The sequence below is a fragment of the Oenanthe melanoleuca genome, chromosome 1 (assembly GCF_029582105.1).
Source record: "Oenanthe melanoleuca isolate GR-GAL-2019-014 chromosome 1, OMel1.0, whole genome shotgun sequence".
Taxonomy (NCBI): Eukaryota; Metazoa; Chordata; class Aves; order Passeriformes; family Muscicapidae; genus Oenanthe; species Oenanthe melanoleuca.
Window position 1 is genome coordinate 11,972,620 of NC_079333.1, and position 17,966 is coordinate 11,990,585.

At 35.6% G+C, this 17,966-nt stretch overlaps 1 protein-coding gene across 6 annotated transcripts in view; it reads right to left on the reverse strand.

Moving 5' to 3' along the window:
• The window catches only part of TMPRSS15 (transmembrane serine protease 15), a 49,929-nt gene that overhangs the window by 4,489 nt on the left and 27,474 nt on the right, over window positions 1–17,966 (reverse strand). For all 6 annotated transcript variants that reach the window (XM_056487678.1, XM_056487671.1, XM_056487711.1 and 3 more), the window contains 8 exons: window positions 16,114–16,203; window positions 14,740–14,865; window positions 14,137–14,268; window positions 11,777–11,887; window positions 8,813–8,945; window positions 4,890–4,985; window positions 1,625–1,674; window positions 1,011–1,185 (listed from right to left, as the gene is read on the reverse strand). In XM_056487678.1, coding sequence (XP_056343653.1) covers window positions 1,011–1,185; window positions 1,625–1,674; window positions 4,890–4,985; window positions 8,813–8,945; window positions 11,777–11,887; window positions 14,137–14,268; window positions 14,740–14,865; window positions 16,114–16,203 — 913 coding nt within the window. The remainder of the gene's footprint in view (window positions 1–1,010; window positions 1,186–1,624; window positions 1,675–4,889; window positions 4,986–8,812; window positions 8,946–11,776; window positions 11,888–14,136; window positions 14,269–14,739; window positions 14,866–16,113; window positions 16,204–17,966) is intronic.

Consider the following 17,966-nt stretch of genomic DNA (forward strand, 5'->3'; position numbering starts at 1 on the left):
TTGAGGCTGTATTCATATTTGCTGTTTTTTAATCAATTACTTTATGGTTTAAAAAGTACATTTTCAGCCTGATTGTTGGACTAAATTGGTTTCTGCTCATCTTTTGGCTTGACATCAAGAGGTTCTTTTGTTCTAAACTAGGACTGCTCAAGTTAAATGTTCAGAAGGTGTGAAACTGTAAGCTTCAATTTAGGAAAATTCTAGCAAAGGCAAGATGATAAAATAGATTTAGTTGAAAATAGGTGATTCAAGTGAAAAGGAAGTATGGAGACAATAATGGATTTATTGTGTGGAAATTAAGACAGCTTAATCCTTTTCATTTTAGTGTCTTTGTGTGGAATGTAGTTCCTGTCATGCCATGAGGCAGCATTAGGATTTTGGCTCAGTCTCTACTGCCGTACTATTTAGCTATTTGTAGTGGAAGTTCTACTCTGATTTAGAATTTTTGTTTTCCTATTCCAGTTTTCAAATGTCTTTGACAACACTTTTTTTTACTGCAGACATTATGAAAGCAAATCCTAGAAAATATTTCAATATGCATCACTTCCTTGAATGGTACAAATAGCACCATAGAGAGGATATCCAATATTCCCTAATCAATGCATATAAATCAAGATTCATTTCAGTGATGCAGAGTAAATCTTGATCAATCCATGATAATTTACAGGAGGAATGTTTGGTTTAATTTATGGGATATGATGTCACATTTTTATACCACCATTAGGGATTCACGTAATTTATGGAGGCCCACAATGATTATGGATTAAGCACCAATGCTCAGCATTAATACATTTAAAGTGCAATTCCTTATTATTCAGGAAATGCTGCTTGGTTTCCACAATTCTCTGCATTAAAGTGAGGATTTACCAGGAAATAGAGGAACTTCAGCTGAGCCTACAAGTGATTCAAAACACAGTCATTAAACCAGGAGTTGTTAATTTTCCATATCAGTCACAATTTGTTCATAATCTGATTCCTCTTTAGTGAACTTGCACATAGAAGAACATTACCCATAGACACAGTGTGCTGCTGTCACCAGCCACTCATCACTGACAAGGGAAGCTCCACAAACAGGTTGGAAATTAAAATGGAGTGAAACTATCCAAGGCCAAGCCTCTCTTCTGGCATCACTTCCACCTACAATTCTTGTTCCACTATTCTGAGTTGCCAGGTGTTTTCCACAAGCTAAGAGTGAAATAGAATCAAGTAAAATAAAAGATTAAAGGGATGTAACATGTTTTATTAGACTAGTCAATTTTTTTGGAGAAAAAAAAAGGCTTTGTAGAATCTGAACTGCTGTTCAAAAATACTGCAGAAAAAAGTTTGGGTTTTTATAGCTGAAATCAAGATGCAACTGTCTAACTTGGATTTAGATGTTTTCTTTCCTCAGACCTTCTGGAATTTTTATACATTTATTTTATAGATGTTTTCACTACAGATCCATCTCTAGTGTACACTTAACACTGAAATCGAGTGAAAACTAAATTTTCATGTGTTTATATCATTATGAGTATAACATTCATAGTCCATTCCCTAACATTTCCATTCAAGCAATAAACATTTGGTTTTATGGTCTGAACAATTTGATCTCTCTGTGAAATATTCCTGGATTCTGTGTACTTACATTGAATGTTACATTGCAGATGAACCACCAGGTTGTCCAAACAGTGTTCTCTAGAATGAAAGTGCAATTAAATCAGAAATATCTGCACACCAGATAACTCTGATAGTCATATATATGCATACACACACACAGAAATTTCTGCAATCATATGTATAAAAGTACATTAGTTTAGCAGTATCAACCCCTTAAGTATAATAACTAATACTACATTTAAATTATATTTTAATTATAAATAAACAACCTTATATGTTATGCAACTTTAAATGTACATATTCCTCTTCAATGGGAACTTAATTGATTTATATTATGAAAATAAAAGCAGACTCTTCTTGTGTTTTAGGAAAATGGGTCATCTATCCATGACAGATTTGCAATAAAGTTATAGCTGCCTATGGTATTTTTTTCCTACCTTTTGAAATGTTTTCAATACCTTACCACTAGAGATCAGTGTGGCCAAAGAATTTAAGAAGTTAGTTTTATATCCCTGTGTCATTTTACTAAGAAAATAATGCTACTGTAAAATACATAGTTGCATATGCTAGGTTAGAAATTATTTAGCAGAGATATAAAGCCAGAATCTGAAGAGTACAAGACCACAGATCAAAACTACTCAAGCATTTCTAATACCCAGAGGTTTTAATATTATGTTCATAGTCTGTAATGAATCTGAAACACTTGGGACAGTCTATGTGCTAGCAATTCAAATGTGATGCACACAGAAATATGAATGAGAGGAAAATAGAAAACCAAGCTCTGCCAACAACTTGTTTCCAGTGAAAATTTCCACGTTCCATTTCTAAACAGAATAGGTGATAGGATACTTAAAACATGATAGGTAATGATGTATCCCTCACTGTTTGCTCTAAAATTTGATTGCTGTGAGTGAGATGTGACCCAATAATTTCCCAACAGCACAGTGGCACAAGAAATAAAGTGGGAACTGTCACACCCGCCACCTCCCCAGTTAAATCTTCACTATAGTGGGGTGCAAATGAAATATTCTTCTGGCCCTGAATTATCCCACATGGCCATTTTCCATTTCAAGGTAGGCACCTAATTTTAAAGCTGTAATTTAAAAAGTGGAAACCAATTTCTGTGACTTGTGTTCAAATCTGTAACCAGACAAACACCAGGGACAACCAGAAATACATAAACCCCCAGGAAACCAATACAATCTTCTGCATAAACTTCATAGCATCTAAATACCTTTTACCACAATGCCTTCACAGGCTTTCAAAGGGGGTGCTGTCTATTAGGTCTTTGGTCTGTTTCTGTGCTTTCTCATAGGTAGATGCATAATTTACCTGAAAAACCAAAATGTCAGGTTTGTCCCTGTACATTTTCAGTGTGAAGGGAGTTGCCTGTCCCAACACAAGTGCCTACTGGTTGCTTTAGTACAAATTACTTCCTTTGCCTCTGCTTTTTCTTCTGTGTGGAGCTTGCTCCCTGCAGGAGAAGCATTTCCTTGCCTGCACTTGAGCCCAGCAGCTCTCAGCTGCCTCTTGGTCAGCACAGGAGGGGCCAGAAGTGTGCTGAGCATCCTCCCCCGTGCCTCTCTGAGTGTCAGCTGTCAGCAGCATGCCAGGCAGAAATCTGGAGCAGTTCGGATATCTGTGAGCATGATCTTCACTTAGAACTGGCAAAAACAATTGGTCCCTGCGGAATCTGCTCACATATATCTGAGGGGCAGGATTTGGGGCTCTTACAAAGCCATCCTGACAAAAATCACATTACCTAAGGGCACCAGAGAATTCTTTTGCTGTCTCTGTCACTACAGCTTTCAAGCCTTATTACATGTGCCCTCCTTTCTTTCAATGGTGGATGCGCTGGAGTAAAAACTAAAGACAATGTGAGAAATACATTTTATAATTAGATTACCAGTTAATGAATTCAGTTGCTTAAATTATCAAATCTGTGTGATCTTTCTAGCATTCATTATATGTTCAAAAACCATGTGTGAATCTGCAGTAGTGTCACCCTGCAAAAGGATTCCTATCAGCTGTCCAGATGAAACATGGAGGAAGACACCTATTTCTGAAATACAGCTAAGATAAATGAATTTATTCCATTTCCTCCTGCTTTAATCACTTTTAGTGTTTAATAGGTATTAATAGAAGACATCTTTAAATCATTACTGCTCTTCAAGATGTCTTGTGGCAATGCTGGTTCAGACATTCACTAAAGACAAAAAGAAAAATAGCCTCCAATGATATCCCATTAGTTTAAGATACTTTCAGTATCCATGAGAATGATAAATGTTTGGGGTTAACAGAGCATAATTAGAACAAAAAATCTAACACTTAATTTTTTTTCCCTGTAGACAAAATAATAGACCATAGAAAATTAGGAAGTGTCTCTTGCTTTATTACTGTGTGGTATGTTTATAAAGGGAAACTGGAGGAACACGGACTCTTGTTGTCCTCAACATGCTTTCAGTATTTTAGCAATTAGACAGTAATTTTCTGGCTCAGTGTTCTGGTAGAAATCCAGAAAATTTATACAATAAACCCTCTTAAGCAGAAAACAGTAATTGAAGTAATCACAATTCTTCAAATGGATGATGGCAAGCCTTTTTCCTCGGGGGTTGTATTGTAAATCCCACCATTTCCTGAGGATGCAATCCTGGGCTAATATCACATTTTAATTTAATCTACAAGAAAATATCAGTTTGGAGCACCCTTCAGAATCACTTCAGCTTGGACTGAGAAAGGTTAAAATGGAATCAAATGTGTTCTGAGGATCATGCCATCTAATAATTCACTTGTACACGTGGACACAAATCCAGAAATCATTTTCTGAGTGGGGATAGTTTTTTAAAATATAGATACCTGTCTGTGGATGGTTTAAATTAGCAATCCTCAGTGAGTCCAAGGTCAATTTATCAATATATCAAAATAAAGTCAAAGGACTGTCGAGTGTGACTCATCTTATTTAAAGAGATGCCTTGATGGATCACATTTTGGAGTGTTTATTTTACTCCTGATTACACAGCAAACCAACTGTGACAACTACTCTCTAACTATGAGTGAATGTCCCTCCATCTTAATTCTTCTATATTATATATAGGTAGTCTTAATTCTACTATATTATGTACTCATAATTTAGAAATTTCTAGATAAGAAATATTTCGCTAAAAGAGCATATCATTTCCACAGTAAAGGGATGGAGATGTCAGTTAGGATTTGAGCTATATATTATTGCATAAATAACCACCACCATCCTTAAAGACATGGTTTGTGTAAGTAAGAAACCTCACTGTACCCACCTTTCTGTAAAAATGAGGCTGTGGTTACTTCCTTTGGTGATGGTGACAAATGGGCCATCTCCTGTGAATGATACAGCTGATGACATGTTTGCATCCCTGGGACAAAAAAACACATACTTATTTTTAGATATACACCCTGTTCCACCAGTGGAGCAATACTTGGGAAATTATTATGCTGAGAGAAAAAAAACAACAGCTTTTTAATTTTTTTTTCTTCTCCTCCAATAATGACCCTTTAGCAGGAGATTTTTGAAGCTTGAAACTCATTTGGATTAAAGTGTGAGTCACTTATTTCCAGTCTTGCATCTTATTCTAAGATTTCTAATGATACAATATGCTGAAAGAGATATTATTTAGTTCATTTGGCAGCAGTAAATATTAATTTCAGCTTTTCTGTGCCACAATGAAGGGTTTGAAATACCAGTTCTTAAATGTTGGAACTAGAACTTAGTATGCCAAACAGGGCAGTAATAGGGTACCTTGTGAGGGGTGCACTTACACTTGTGTTATACTGTCTGGGAAAGAAATGAAATTGTATTTTGTATCATGAAGAATCTAATGAAGTAAAAAAAAAAGCTAATTTTTATCTCATAGATCTGCTGAAATCAGAGTGGCTGAGGAATAAGTCAATAGTGCCATGTTTGCTATTGAGCAGGAGTGGGGTGTATTCACAGAGTCACAGAATCACAGAACAGTTTGGGTGGCTGGGACCTTTAAAGGTCATGTAGTCAATTTAAAGGCATTATTTAGTCTATTCTTTGACAAAATTTGGGGAGTGTTTTTTTTTTTTTGGTTTTTTTTTTTTTTTGCAGGGGTTTTTTTTTTTTTTTTTTTTGTTTTTGTTTTGCTTTGTGATTGTTTGTTTTGGTTATTTTTTTGTTGTTGTTGTGTTTGTTTGTTGGTTTTTTTTTCTGGTAGCAATGGCTTTTTGAACTAAGAGTTCTATGTACTATTGGTGAGACAAATTGTTTTGACATTTAGAAACCATATCCAGATTTATTTTATAGTCCATTCTGCATCATGTACTTGGTGATACTTCCTATGACCAGTTTGGAACATATATCTGTGAAACATATGTGCATTCCCTTGAGGAAGCATGAGGAAAAAAGATAACTGTGGTTAGACTGCATAATGTTTTGGGGGATGGCAGCCTCCCATCTGGCCCTTTAGCCTGACATCTCAGGAGCAAGAACAGAACCATTTGTTTAATGCACAGGCAGCACCTGCACTGTGTCTTCTCTTCAAATGCAGTAAACCTCACTCTCCTGGGAAGTATAAAATCTGGAATCTGCCTCAAAATCTGCTGTGTGTGAAATAAAGAGCTGTTCAACAAGCTGCTGTGCCACCAGGAGAGTTGTACAATCCACCTGCTGGAAAAGGCATTACTGCTGCATTTCTCAGCCTGGAAGTGCCTTTTAGACAATCTGAGAGAGCAGCAAAGTGCCAAGCCAGGTAGGCAGAGTCAAATTCTATGATGAAGAACTTTGCTGAGATGAGCAAAGTATTCTCAGGAACTCATTTCCTTCTGAAAAATGTTGCAAGTTCATGAAAAAAAAAAATTGAATTAAGGGTTTCAGAGCAAAGCCTAAGCTCTCACTCTTGTTGGAGTTTTAGGTGTGACAAAATTGCCAGGTCTACCCTCATTCCTGGGTGCAATTCAGCAAAGCCCCAGCTGGCTCTGGTCCCAGGGAAACAGGATTGTTTTGCCTCTGCCCAATGGAATGGTGAAAAGCTCAGTGTGTGCTTTTCTTGGTTCCAGGAAATAAGATGCTGACAACAGATTTTAGCAGTGCTGTCAGATGCACAAAGCTACAAGTGCAAGCTGAGCAAAAGATTATTTTCAGGTTTCTCCAGAGCATCAATTTGTTCATCTTGCACCCCAGACTCATTAAGAAGATTTGTAAATTATTTGCCTACAGTGTATTTTGTGGATACACAATCAGCATGTCCCAAGACTGGCTTCTTGATTGGTAGAAGTCACAGATGCAACAGTCACATATTTAAAAAATGGAGGCAAAAGGATTCCCACATTAGATTTATTAGAACCTGTGAGGAACTTTGCACTTTTTAGCCCAGATACATAAATAATCAGGAAATAATACAGGACTCCTATCAGCTCAGCCCTTTTTTATAAATTAAACAACAAGTGAGACTAGCAAATGTGTAAGCAATTAATAGTAAAATTAAATTGTCCTAGATGAACTTTAGCCTGTCTTTCTAATAAAGCATGATTCTAGGTTGTAATTCAGTGTGGGAGCATGAGCTACAGCCTGCTCAGGACCTGTTATTGAGAACATCCATTTAGTAACAAATATTGTGACACTTATTAACAAATACACTGCTACAGGGAAAGCAGAATAGTGTGATGCTCACATGAGTTACATATATATACAGATACATATATACATATATATATATATATATATATATATACCTATTAGTGTATCAATACATACATATAGAGACATATATGAGAATTTTGTCCTATGCTGTAACTGCAGTAGCACCCACATTACAAAAATGTGATACCAGTGAGATTTAAAAATCTTTTTTCTTGACAATGGGCATATGTAATAAACCAATAAATTGAATTCACAAGAAATAACTAGGAAGCTTAATAGCAACTCTTTTAGTAAGTGCACCTTAGTAGTTTATAGAGACAACCTGAAAGATATTGCTGCAGAATGTTGTAGGGACAAAAGCATTAAGTATTTTTTAAAAGGTAGAATACCATGGAAGGCAAATTTTTTTCAAACCTATCAAATATGTCAATTAAATCAATAGAGCACAAAATTACTTCTGTCCAGAAGGGAAAGGAGGCAGGGCAGGGGGAGAAAGAATCAGAGGAAGAAGACCACTGGCCACTCTAAAAAACAAGGTATTTGACCAGAAGCACATTTAAACAGTTTGTATGTTCTTACATGCATGCATACATAAATTACAGTCAGGACTTGTGAATGTGGCTACTTGATATTTATGCAAACTCATTACATAACCAAAGGAAAAAAGTAAAAAACCTGAGAAACCAGCAAACATTCATTCAAGCATTTCTGAAGTAACACTTGAATATTTTTCTAAGTCATTCTAATTCTGTGATTGATAAAATTAATTTATCAGAAGGGGATTTGTAGGCATCTTTTTTTGGTCAGAGACCAGAATAATGAATTGCAAGCTTAGAATTTAATTTGATTATTAGTTGGATGAGTGACATTCCCTAAAAACCTCAGCACTGCAGGAAAGCTAGTTATTATTCAGTGGATGGCAGTGGAGTAGCACATGAGGTGAGTAAGGCAAAATTTAGGCCATAAATTTTACCACAGATTGAAAAGTACAACACCCTGCACTCAACAATTCCCATGTGTCCCCTGGAATTTCTTCTGAACAGTGACTAAAGCCAATTCTATTTTTCTGTCATATCCTTCCCTACTCCATCCCTACTCTAAGTCTACATTGAAAGTCCATTTCCTGTCCCAACAGCTCAGATCTAATGATGGGTATGAAATGCATTGGGAGCCCAGTAGCAGAATATCCAGTTGATTATCTCTGATTGGAATGAGCAGCAGCACTAAGCTGCTGCTGGCTCCCAGTTTACCCTTGAGCCCTCCTTTTGAAAGTGAAGATGAAAATGATGACATAAAGTGATAAAAGAGTGATGCATCCACAACACTCTCCCAGTGTTCTCCAATATGTATCCTCATGCCCAGCCTGCCATGTTCAGAGTCATCAATCCTGTACTGAATGTCACCAGCACAGGGTTTGCACACGTTCAAACTGGTTGGCACACCAAGCACTCCACTTGACAGAGACACATACTTTTGCCATTTTTTTGGAGAGTACACCAGTAAAATGAGGAGGAACATGCCAACATACACTCAACAAATCTACAAACAAGTTACAAAGGACAATGAATATTCATCACTCACCCCAACCCCAGCAGCTGGCAAACACTGTCTGAAATCTCTCGGCTCCAACCATCAGCACATGCCAGATGCCACGACTCCCCCATCCTGGCCTGCACCAGCCCTTCAGTGCTCACAGAGCCATTGAGTAACCTCACTGGAGAATGGAAAGGGCAGGAGCATTTTAGATGGGTGGCAAACCACTTTCCTCCCTGACCCCAAGAAAATAGAAGTGTAATATAAAGACATTTGTTACTGCCAATGAAGAACACAAAAAGAGTTAAAATGCATTGCAGAGGTGATAAACCCAGAATTTCCACAAATTTTTGTTCCTACAGGAAGGAAATGCTATTATTATCTCCTATATTTCTGCCATGGGAGAGTTTCATATCTTGTATTTTGCAAAGGTCTCAGAAATAGACAATAAACAGTACATTTTTCATGAACTCTAAACAATGCATTTTTTTCTGAGTCAGCATTATATAATTCCCAAATAATGTGTGAAGCTTTAGCTCCATGATACTCAGTAATACTTGACTGGAATTAAGGTTAAAATGAGTGTTGACAAAAACCCAAAACAAACAAACAAACAAACAAACAAAACCAACCAATCAACCAGACAGAGTTCCAGTTCCAGTTCCAATTGCTATGAGTTTTCACTGTTTTCATTGCAGTTTCAGTTAAAACATTCCCACTAATAATAAAAGCTCACTGAAAACCAGTCCTTCTATAAAAACTTTTCCCAAAAGAAAATATTCAGAACAAAAATTCAGAAACTTGTTATCATATTGGTAAAAACTCCTTTGCTATTGGCATAGTGACTAAGGAAGTTGGGCTGTAAAGCCAACAGAATGTCATGTATGCACAAGTATATAAAATAAGAATTTTTAAATATAATATTAAATTTATATATAATGTCAACAGAGTCTCATATATGTCTTAGCACCTACAGCTGCATTTCAGGTAGATGACAGGTATTGCCATGGTGAAGTAGAGAAAAGCATGCAATGAATTGACATTTATAGGTTACCAAAACATTTTAAAAAAATAAATCTTAATTGTGCAAAATACCTTTTTTCCACCAAAATGCTTTCACAAAGAGTACCCACCATAGTAAATAAAAAAATTAGATTTTTAGAAATGCCTCTGTGACATCTGGAGTGCGTGAATGAAAGAGGTGATATACAGTGATCAATTAATGGCAAATCTTAGATTAAATTAAATTGATTTTTTGAGCTTCATAAACATCTTGTAATTATATGCACTGCAAGGTGTCTCTAAATTACTTTTGACACCCCTCTTTTTGGGAGAACTTGAATTATAACTCCTTTTCCTTTCTCCTCATCAGATCTATGTTCTTCTCCAAATACATTGTTGGTAAGGAATAATAAAGGATTCAACAACTGCGTAATTCAGATATCATATAGTTTAGAATTCTGGCATTTGTCTGCAGTCCCTGGAAGTTTCAGAAGTTGGGGGATTTGACAATACAGTTTTTCTGGTTCAAATTGCCACTTCTGATAAATTGGTTTCAGGAAAATGAACAAGGCTCTTGGACAGTGGAAAGACTCACTGTGAGAGTTTCTAATTGAATTTTCCTTTTGTTTTAAGACATAGATTGATTTAGCCAAAATTTGGATTAAATGGGTTTTTGGAAACACATCTTCCAGGCTTTTCATGTGAGGTAATTTGTTATGAAGCAATAAATAATCAGTGGCAAAATAAATCTTTGGGAAAATGTACATTGTGTTAATCACAAGTGATGGTTACCTTGTTCAGATCTTCTTCAGCAATGACTGGAAAAAAATTCAAGTTTTCTTTGCTTAAGGGGAAACTGAAGTGAGTTTTATTCCACACATTTTAAAGGAAGAATGTGTTTGCAACAAAATAGCCAATGGCACTAATTTGAGGAGTGAATCTGTGTCTTCAAACATCTATATAGCTGCATGTATTTACATATGCCATGTATATTTTTATGTATATGCATGTAAAAAATATTGAAATCAATGGACTGTCAGCACAAACCTAAAAACATATCTGATGCCTATCAGAGCTCTTTAAAACAGAGGAACTGTGCTAAGCTTAAAGACCACTTTTAAATCCTCTCTTGGTTCTCCAAAGCAGATTGTCAGAACGAGCAGTTTAACTGCTGTGCTGGGCCAAACACGATTTTAGCATTGGTCTTAAATTTAAATTATTGTTTTAGATAATCTCATTTCCCTGCTATGTGAAATGAATTGATAAACTGTGCACATGCATTTTGGAAAGAACCACTTTACCAGAGCTGTGCCATCCATTCAGCCTATGCAGTCCAGGTGGGTGGAAGGGTGCCACGTGTCACAGTTTGGCTTTGCACCCAAAAAACTATTTGGGAATTTCCACCAAGGACACGTGTATTCTCTACCCTGCACTGCAGAATTTATACTGCTGTGATTAATTACAGCATTAATTACAACAAAACCAAGTAGAATTTGGAAATACGAAATGGATGTGGAAGAAAAGCATATCTTGAATTTCCATTTAATTTTGAGGCCAGTATAAAAAACTACAGTTTTCAGCACAGAGGAGCTTCCCAACTTTTTGAGTTCTTCACCAGATTCCACATACTATCTGGGAAAAGTTACTCTTTTCCTGGCACTGACAAACCCAATGAGATCCTGCTGTGCAAATTGGAATGACCTGCAGGCATCTGCAGCATCCTACACTAGCTGAGGTCCTGTGGCTGTTTTCCTAGGAAATTCCTACCAAATGTGCATGGCTTGGGCTCAATACCAGGAAACATTTCTTCACCAAAAGGGTTGTCAGGCATGTCAACCTGGAAAGTTGTGGAGTCACCATCCCTGTAAGGATTTAAAAGACATGCAGCACTGGGGGACATGGTTTATCAGTGAGCTTGGCAGTGCTGGATTAAGGGTTGGACTCAATGATCTTAACAGTTTTTCCCAACCTAAATGATTCTATGATTTCTTTGTATCAAGGAAATCTTACTGCACTTTGCTTCATCAGAGCCATCTTCACACTGAGGTACATTGTCACACAGGTTGTGCAGTGGGATGCATTTCCCATCACCACACTGATGCTCATCAACTGTGCAAGCCCCTGAAGGGAAACAAGAGAGGAAAATTAATCTTCAGTTGTGAGGATGGTTGATGTTCACAGGAGAGCTTACAGTTCACCTGAAGAAAACTGTGTAGATAGTATGAATTTCCATTTTAATCCATCTTTCATTCAAAATAAAGATAATTTTCAAATAAATAGAAGCTAATTAAGAATAAAATCTGTGGTACTCTGCCTTGTAGCTTCTGCTCTGGTTAGAGTTGCTCAGTTAGAAGTGTTCTTCCATTGCAAATGATAAATATGGGAGTGAAAAGCTAATCCTGTCAAAATGTGACTAATGATTTCATTTTTTAAATGTTCAGCATTTTCACAAATTTTAGAGACCTAAACTCTGTCAAGTCAAGCATATGAGCAAAGAGGCAATGAGAGCTGAGTCTCCTTCTGAAACCTGTTTGTTAGAAAAGATGGAAGAGACAAAAGTAAATGGAATAAATGAGGAAAGCATTCATAAAAGAAGGATCAAGCTACTTCAGAATCAGTTATACAATAAAAGCAAATAAGGGAGAGAGTAAATGTAAAGTTATAATTCTTTCTGTGACCAAAGTGTATTTTTAATGGCTTCATTTGTATTACAGTAAATATAAAGTCATAAACTTTTAAATTCCATCAAAAAATTGTTTCTTTTACCTTCCTGGACTTACTGACAGAAATACTTAATTATCTAGAAGTCTTATATAAGGTTTGAACTAGATTTTCACACATTCAATGTCCAAAACTAATGACAGATATTCCACAGAATTTAGTCCTTAATTGACAGTGGTTTTTCTATATTGTATACTGCCAACAATTATTTCTGTTCAAATAAATCTTACTTTAAAAAAAATATTTTATAGAAAAAATAAAATATAGAGAAAAATCTGCTTTTCTTCTAAAGCTAATTTATTTGCTGACAATCCTTTTATCCCTAGACCTTCATGCTAATGATATTAGTCTTTGTCCTTTGCCTGCCAAGATCATGAAGAAGCATAATTATTTTGCAAATGGAACTTTTTTAATATATTTAACCAGAACTGGCAATGGCCACTCTGAGAATTCTGCCTTGCTAAGCTTAATTTTCATTTTACAAAATATGGGCAAGGCTGGCCCAGCAAAGATGCTGAACCAGCTTTAAAAAAAAAAGGCAGAGAGTTTTTGGACTGAACGAATGTGATAGAGAAAGCAGAACAAGAAGCAGAAAAGTTGTCATATGGAAATATAAACTAACATCTCAGTCTTGCACAGTGGGATTAAACAGAGTTAATTTTACAAATGTATACCAAAGGTGAAGATTTTAAAAAACATTAAGAAAGTAATATTTTTGCTACTGTGAAGCCATAAAAAATCTACCCTGATTAAATAAGCTGGGGGAAACTTGCCATTTCTGAGAGTTAAAGTGAGAAAAAGAACCTAGATCCTTGCTGACTTCCTCTTCAGGTAACTGAATGTACTTCACACATCTCTCAATACATACTGCTTTTTCTTTCTCTTTTTTCCTGTCAGACTTCCACAGAAGTAATACAAAGCCTCTAATTAATTCAGTTAAGATTGGCCTAGAGATAGAATAATTAGTGGTCCTGCTAAGCATACTACTTTTCCATGTAATTTGCATTATGCTTCATTTTGCATATTTTGGAGAGTTGATTGCTGAATTATGAGTGACAAGTCTAACTGCAGTCCCCAAGAAAATCAAGAGCTTTTCAGAAGGGATCTGGCTGGAACCAAAACCACTTCTGTGTAAATATTTAAGACTAGTTTTTCCAGATTATTCACACACTGGAGACCAAATTTTTAAAGATACAAGAATGACCATATTGCAAATATTGATCAGAGTTACCACATATACTTTTCTCTTCTAGTGCATGTTATCAATAGTAAATATTTTACAAATGCATTTAAACATAATTTAATGACACCCTGAAATAATTTACAAAGGGATGTTTTCTCGTGGGGTTTTTATAGGGAATAGTTAGTATTTGCCCTCTTAACATCTGAAAATATTTTGATCCAAGTACCAAGTATCACAGAGTTGCACTTGATATAGCCATTGCCCCAATTACACTAAGGAACAAACTCATCACTTTTCTTTTCTTGCCAGGAAATATAAAGTACAGAGGAGTAACCAGCCTTTTTCTCTCTAACATTTGCATTTTTCTACTGAGCAAGTGCTGAGAGTCACTTTGCACTCTCCACATTTTCTGAAATATATTTGGCCTGTGGTACAACTTCTTAAATACAAAAGTTCAGCTGCTTACTTAGATGGTAGCCAGTAGTAAAGTTTGCAAGAAATCCCTTTCCTGTTGAAGACTTGTCTGTCTGGAGGATCACTGTCATCTGGTTTGTTGTAGAGAAGACATCTGGCAGTGGGCCTTTCCCTGTGTAGACAGCTATTCACCAGGAAAACATGAGCACATTCAACCTGTTTTGTTCATTTGCATTTCAAAATGTTTTGGGTTCAAAAAGTGAATACTGCAACCATAGGGATGTAGCTGCTCCCCCAAACTTAATTGTTATCAGACTGCCATGGTCAGACCCCAACACCAGATTTGACCCCAAAACTAATCAGCATAGAACAATAATAAGTTTCACCTAAGAGATTATCCATTTGTCCACACATAGAAACATTCTGATTTACTGAGAAGTTAATTTCACACAGATTGCATGGAGAGCTGAGTGTGTGTAAATGTTTTGGAAACCTGATGTCACATAGAATACGCTTTCTCAATTTTTCCTCTGAATTTCTGAGGCCCAAAAATTGTGAATGAAATGAGAGGAATTTAATTTCCTTGATATTGTATCCATCAGTTTGCTCCAGCTGTCTGATTACATTCATTTTAGTACCCACTGCTGCTACTTGCCCAAAAGTAAGGAATCTGGTCCTCTGCCATCTCTGACTTCAACCACATCATAAATACTTTCCAGATCAAAATCCTGAAAATGAAGCTGGATGTTTTTTCCATTTTCAGCATTCAGATACCACACACCTGGAAAATAGTTACACACACACACAAAAATCACCTTTTCAGTAGTTACATTTGCTGTGCCATTTTCATGTTGAAGGGCTTTGGGAGGAAAAATAAAATTCCCCTAAATTTTTAATAATCACCCAAGAAATTAAAAAGTTTAAATCTTGTATTTAAAAGCTGTCAAGATCCAAAATTCTATAATTTCTCATTCTTAAAACATTTTTTAAAACTAATTTTAGGCTTCTATGATATAGATACATATGTTTTTAATCATTCATGTCAGCTGTGAATTTCCCCAAAGTAATAAAGCTCATTCTTTTCTGACTGTGACAATGTGACAAATAGTCTTGTCACTTAAGTCTCATTTGATAGTAAGATAACTTTTATAATCAGTCACAGAAACCTGTCTTTCAAGTTAAAACAACTCTTTGCTTCTGTTTAGCCTATACTATCTCATATTTAATCTAAGGGTAGATGCTGTGGAAATCCTGGCAAGAAAGTGAAAAAAATATATATTTTCATGGAGTGAAAAGTATTTTCTCACTAGTAGGAATCTCATTTGGGAACTTGTGAAATGAATCCTGGAAATGTGAGCCATGTCTCAAGCGGAACAGAAACACAAAATGACAACTCTTATGATTACAATCCCAGTACAATTTCCCAGGACTGAAGGAATAAGAAATTAAAATTTCATTAGGAAGTAATGACAAAGCTCTCTTCCTTGCTTTATCCATCAAGAAGACATACTGGACCACCTTGAAGCATTCACTTTTTCCAGCTCAAGTTTAATCTAAATTGAGTAACGTCAGTAGAATAACAATGTCTTCTCACTAGAATGTTTAGAAACACTCAGTAGAGAGAGGATTCTTTACAAAATGCATGCACATCTGAGCTATTTAACAGCAGAAGTGATGATATTAACCTGGCAAATGCACCAGGTTATGGTAAAATGGGAACTTTCATCACCTTATGTGGTGCTACATTGACATAAAGACATTTGACATAATAGGCAGGATGGAATTGGCCTGTCTGGCCCCATTCCATTGATTATGCTTGTCTTCATCCCATTTTAATCAGCTGGCACATGGTTCCTTAGCTTCCTCTCAGTACTATATAGAATGCAGTTAGAAGATCCCACTGTATATACCTTAGATTATTTTTTTTATTTTTATTATTGCTTGACAGCATCTGTTGGAAAAACAGATTTAGTATCTCTATTTTTATATGATTAAACTTCTCCTGAAGATTTGGAAAAGAATGACTTACAAGAAGCTAGGTTAGGGTAATTGTTTGGAAAGTTTGCAGAGCTGAATGTACTGTTTGGCTCCCAGAGTTCAACTGGCCCTCCACAGTCAGCTGAAAAAAAAGACATTTCAAGAATATAATTAACCTGCTGTCTTAACTTTTTAATGTGTGGTAACAATGATAAATCTAAAGCTCTTTTTGTCATCTAGCAAGTAAATTTTCAGAAAAAAAACCATAAACCCCTTATACCGTTTGTTTCCTTCAGGACCCCAAAATCTTTAACAGCCAAATGGCTAAAACAGTCATTTGCCTTTTCCTTAAAACAACTGCTCTAGTAGGAAAGACCTTTGCCATAAAGATTTATATGTACTTACAGGTAAAAATTAATAAAATCTCTGTAAAAGCAAATATTATAGATATGTGTACACACATATACATGTACTCACAACGTGGACATGTGGACACAGCTAACTGTACTTTATATAGTCAATATTCTGTATCAATATATAATTTTGATACAGAATAGATTACATCACAAATTTGTCAGCTTTGTGTTCAAAAAACTTTACTTGATACTAAGAAATATTATTTATATTTTTCATTTTAGCCATCAGATTGACTGAATGAACCATGAGAATGAACTTTGGTGATATCCCACTTTTGTTGCTCACAATTACTTCACTCAAAAATCAATAGTGGTCCTCCACTTGCTTCAGGAAATAGCAGTTAAGGCAATACAGCTTTATCTTCTTTATTTTGGTGGGGGATTTTTTGGTATTTTATTCCTTGAATTAAAATTGCTGTTTTATTGGGGTTTTTTTGTTTGTTTGTTTTTTGGGGTTTTTGTTTGTTTGTTTGTTTCGGTTCTTTTTTTTTTTTTTTTCTTTTTTTTTTTTTTTTTTTTTCTTTTTTTTTTAATCTTGGACTTTGGCTAAGCTTTAACTCTCTCCTCCCCACCCCTTATGGATCAAATGTCTGACAGCACCTCACACTGTAAGCCCCTTGGTTGGGGATTCCATAATCTACAAGTCCTACAAAGTCTGACTATCGAATCTCACTGAGAGAAAGCTCAAAAAAAACAAAAAACAAACAAACAAAACAAAACAAAACAATACAAAAAAAAAAAAAAAAAAAAAAAAAAACCAAAAAAACAAGCAACCAAACCCCCCCCCAAACCAAGAAAAACCTGAACTCTCTCACAACAGACATTTTCTAGAACTTTCTATTTCATTGAATCACTCCTGGCAAGAAAAGCTGAACTCTCAGGAAGGAAAAGGAACTGTTAACAATCTCACTCGACTAATAACTATATTATGCTTCAGCCATATGGCTCACAATGAGGATTATTTTCTATAAATACCATGAACAACAGATAAAGATTACATTGTTTTTTTTAAATGGAATATTACGGCATGTGAAATTTTATCTGGTGTTTAATACATGTAAGGTACATTAGTGGTGATCTTTGGCTAGCATGGAAAAACAGGAGAAGAAATTGAGTTTATTCACATCTTGAAATAATGTTTTAAAAATGTTTTAAAAATTTCTAGTGATCTTTAAACATAAATTCTTATGGAGTTATTCATGCAGCTGTTATTCATTAGAGAACCAAATTGTAATCACAGCCAACAATCTTGGTTGAGCACAACAGATGATTTTCTCAACTTTAGAAATGATAGACCTGTATCTCTGTGCTTTGGCCTAAACTGCAGTTCCTATTGATATACCTTAAGTGTGGAATGTACACTGTCTTTTCCACACTGTTGTTTTTGTTAAAGGACAGATTATAAATTAACATAAAGATGAAAGGAATCTTTGTTTTACATGAAAGTATAATGTGATGGTCTTGTGCAAAAGACAAAAGCAAATCCTGA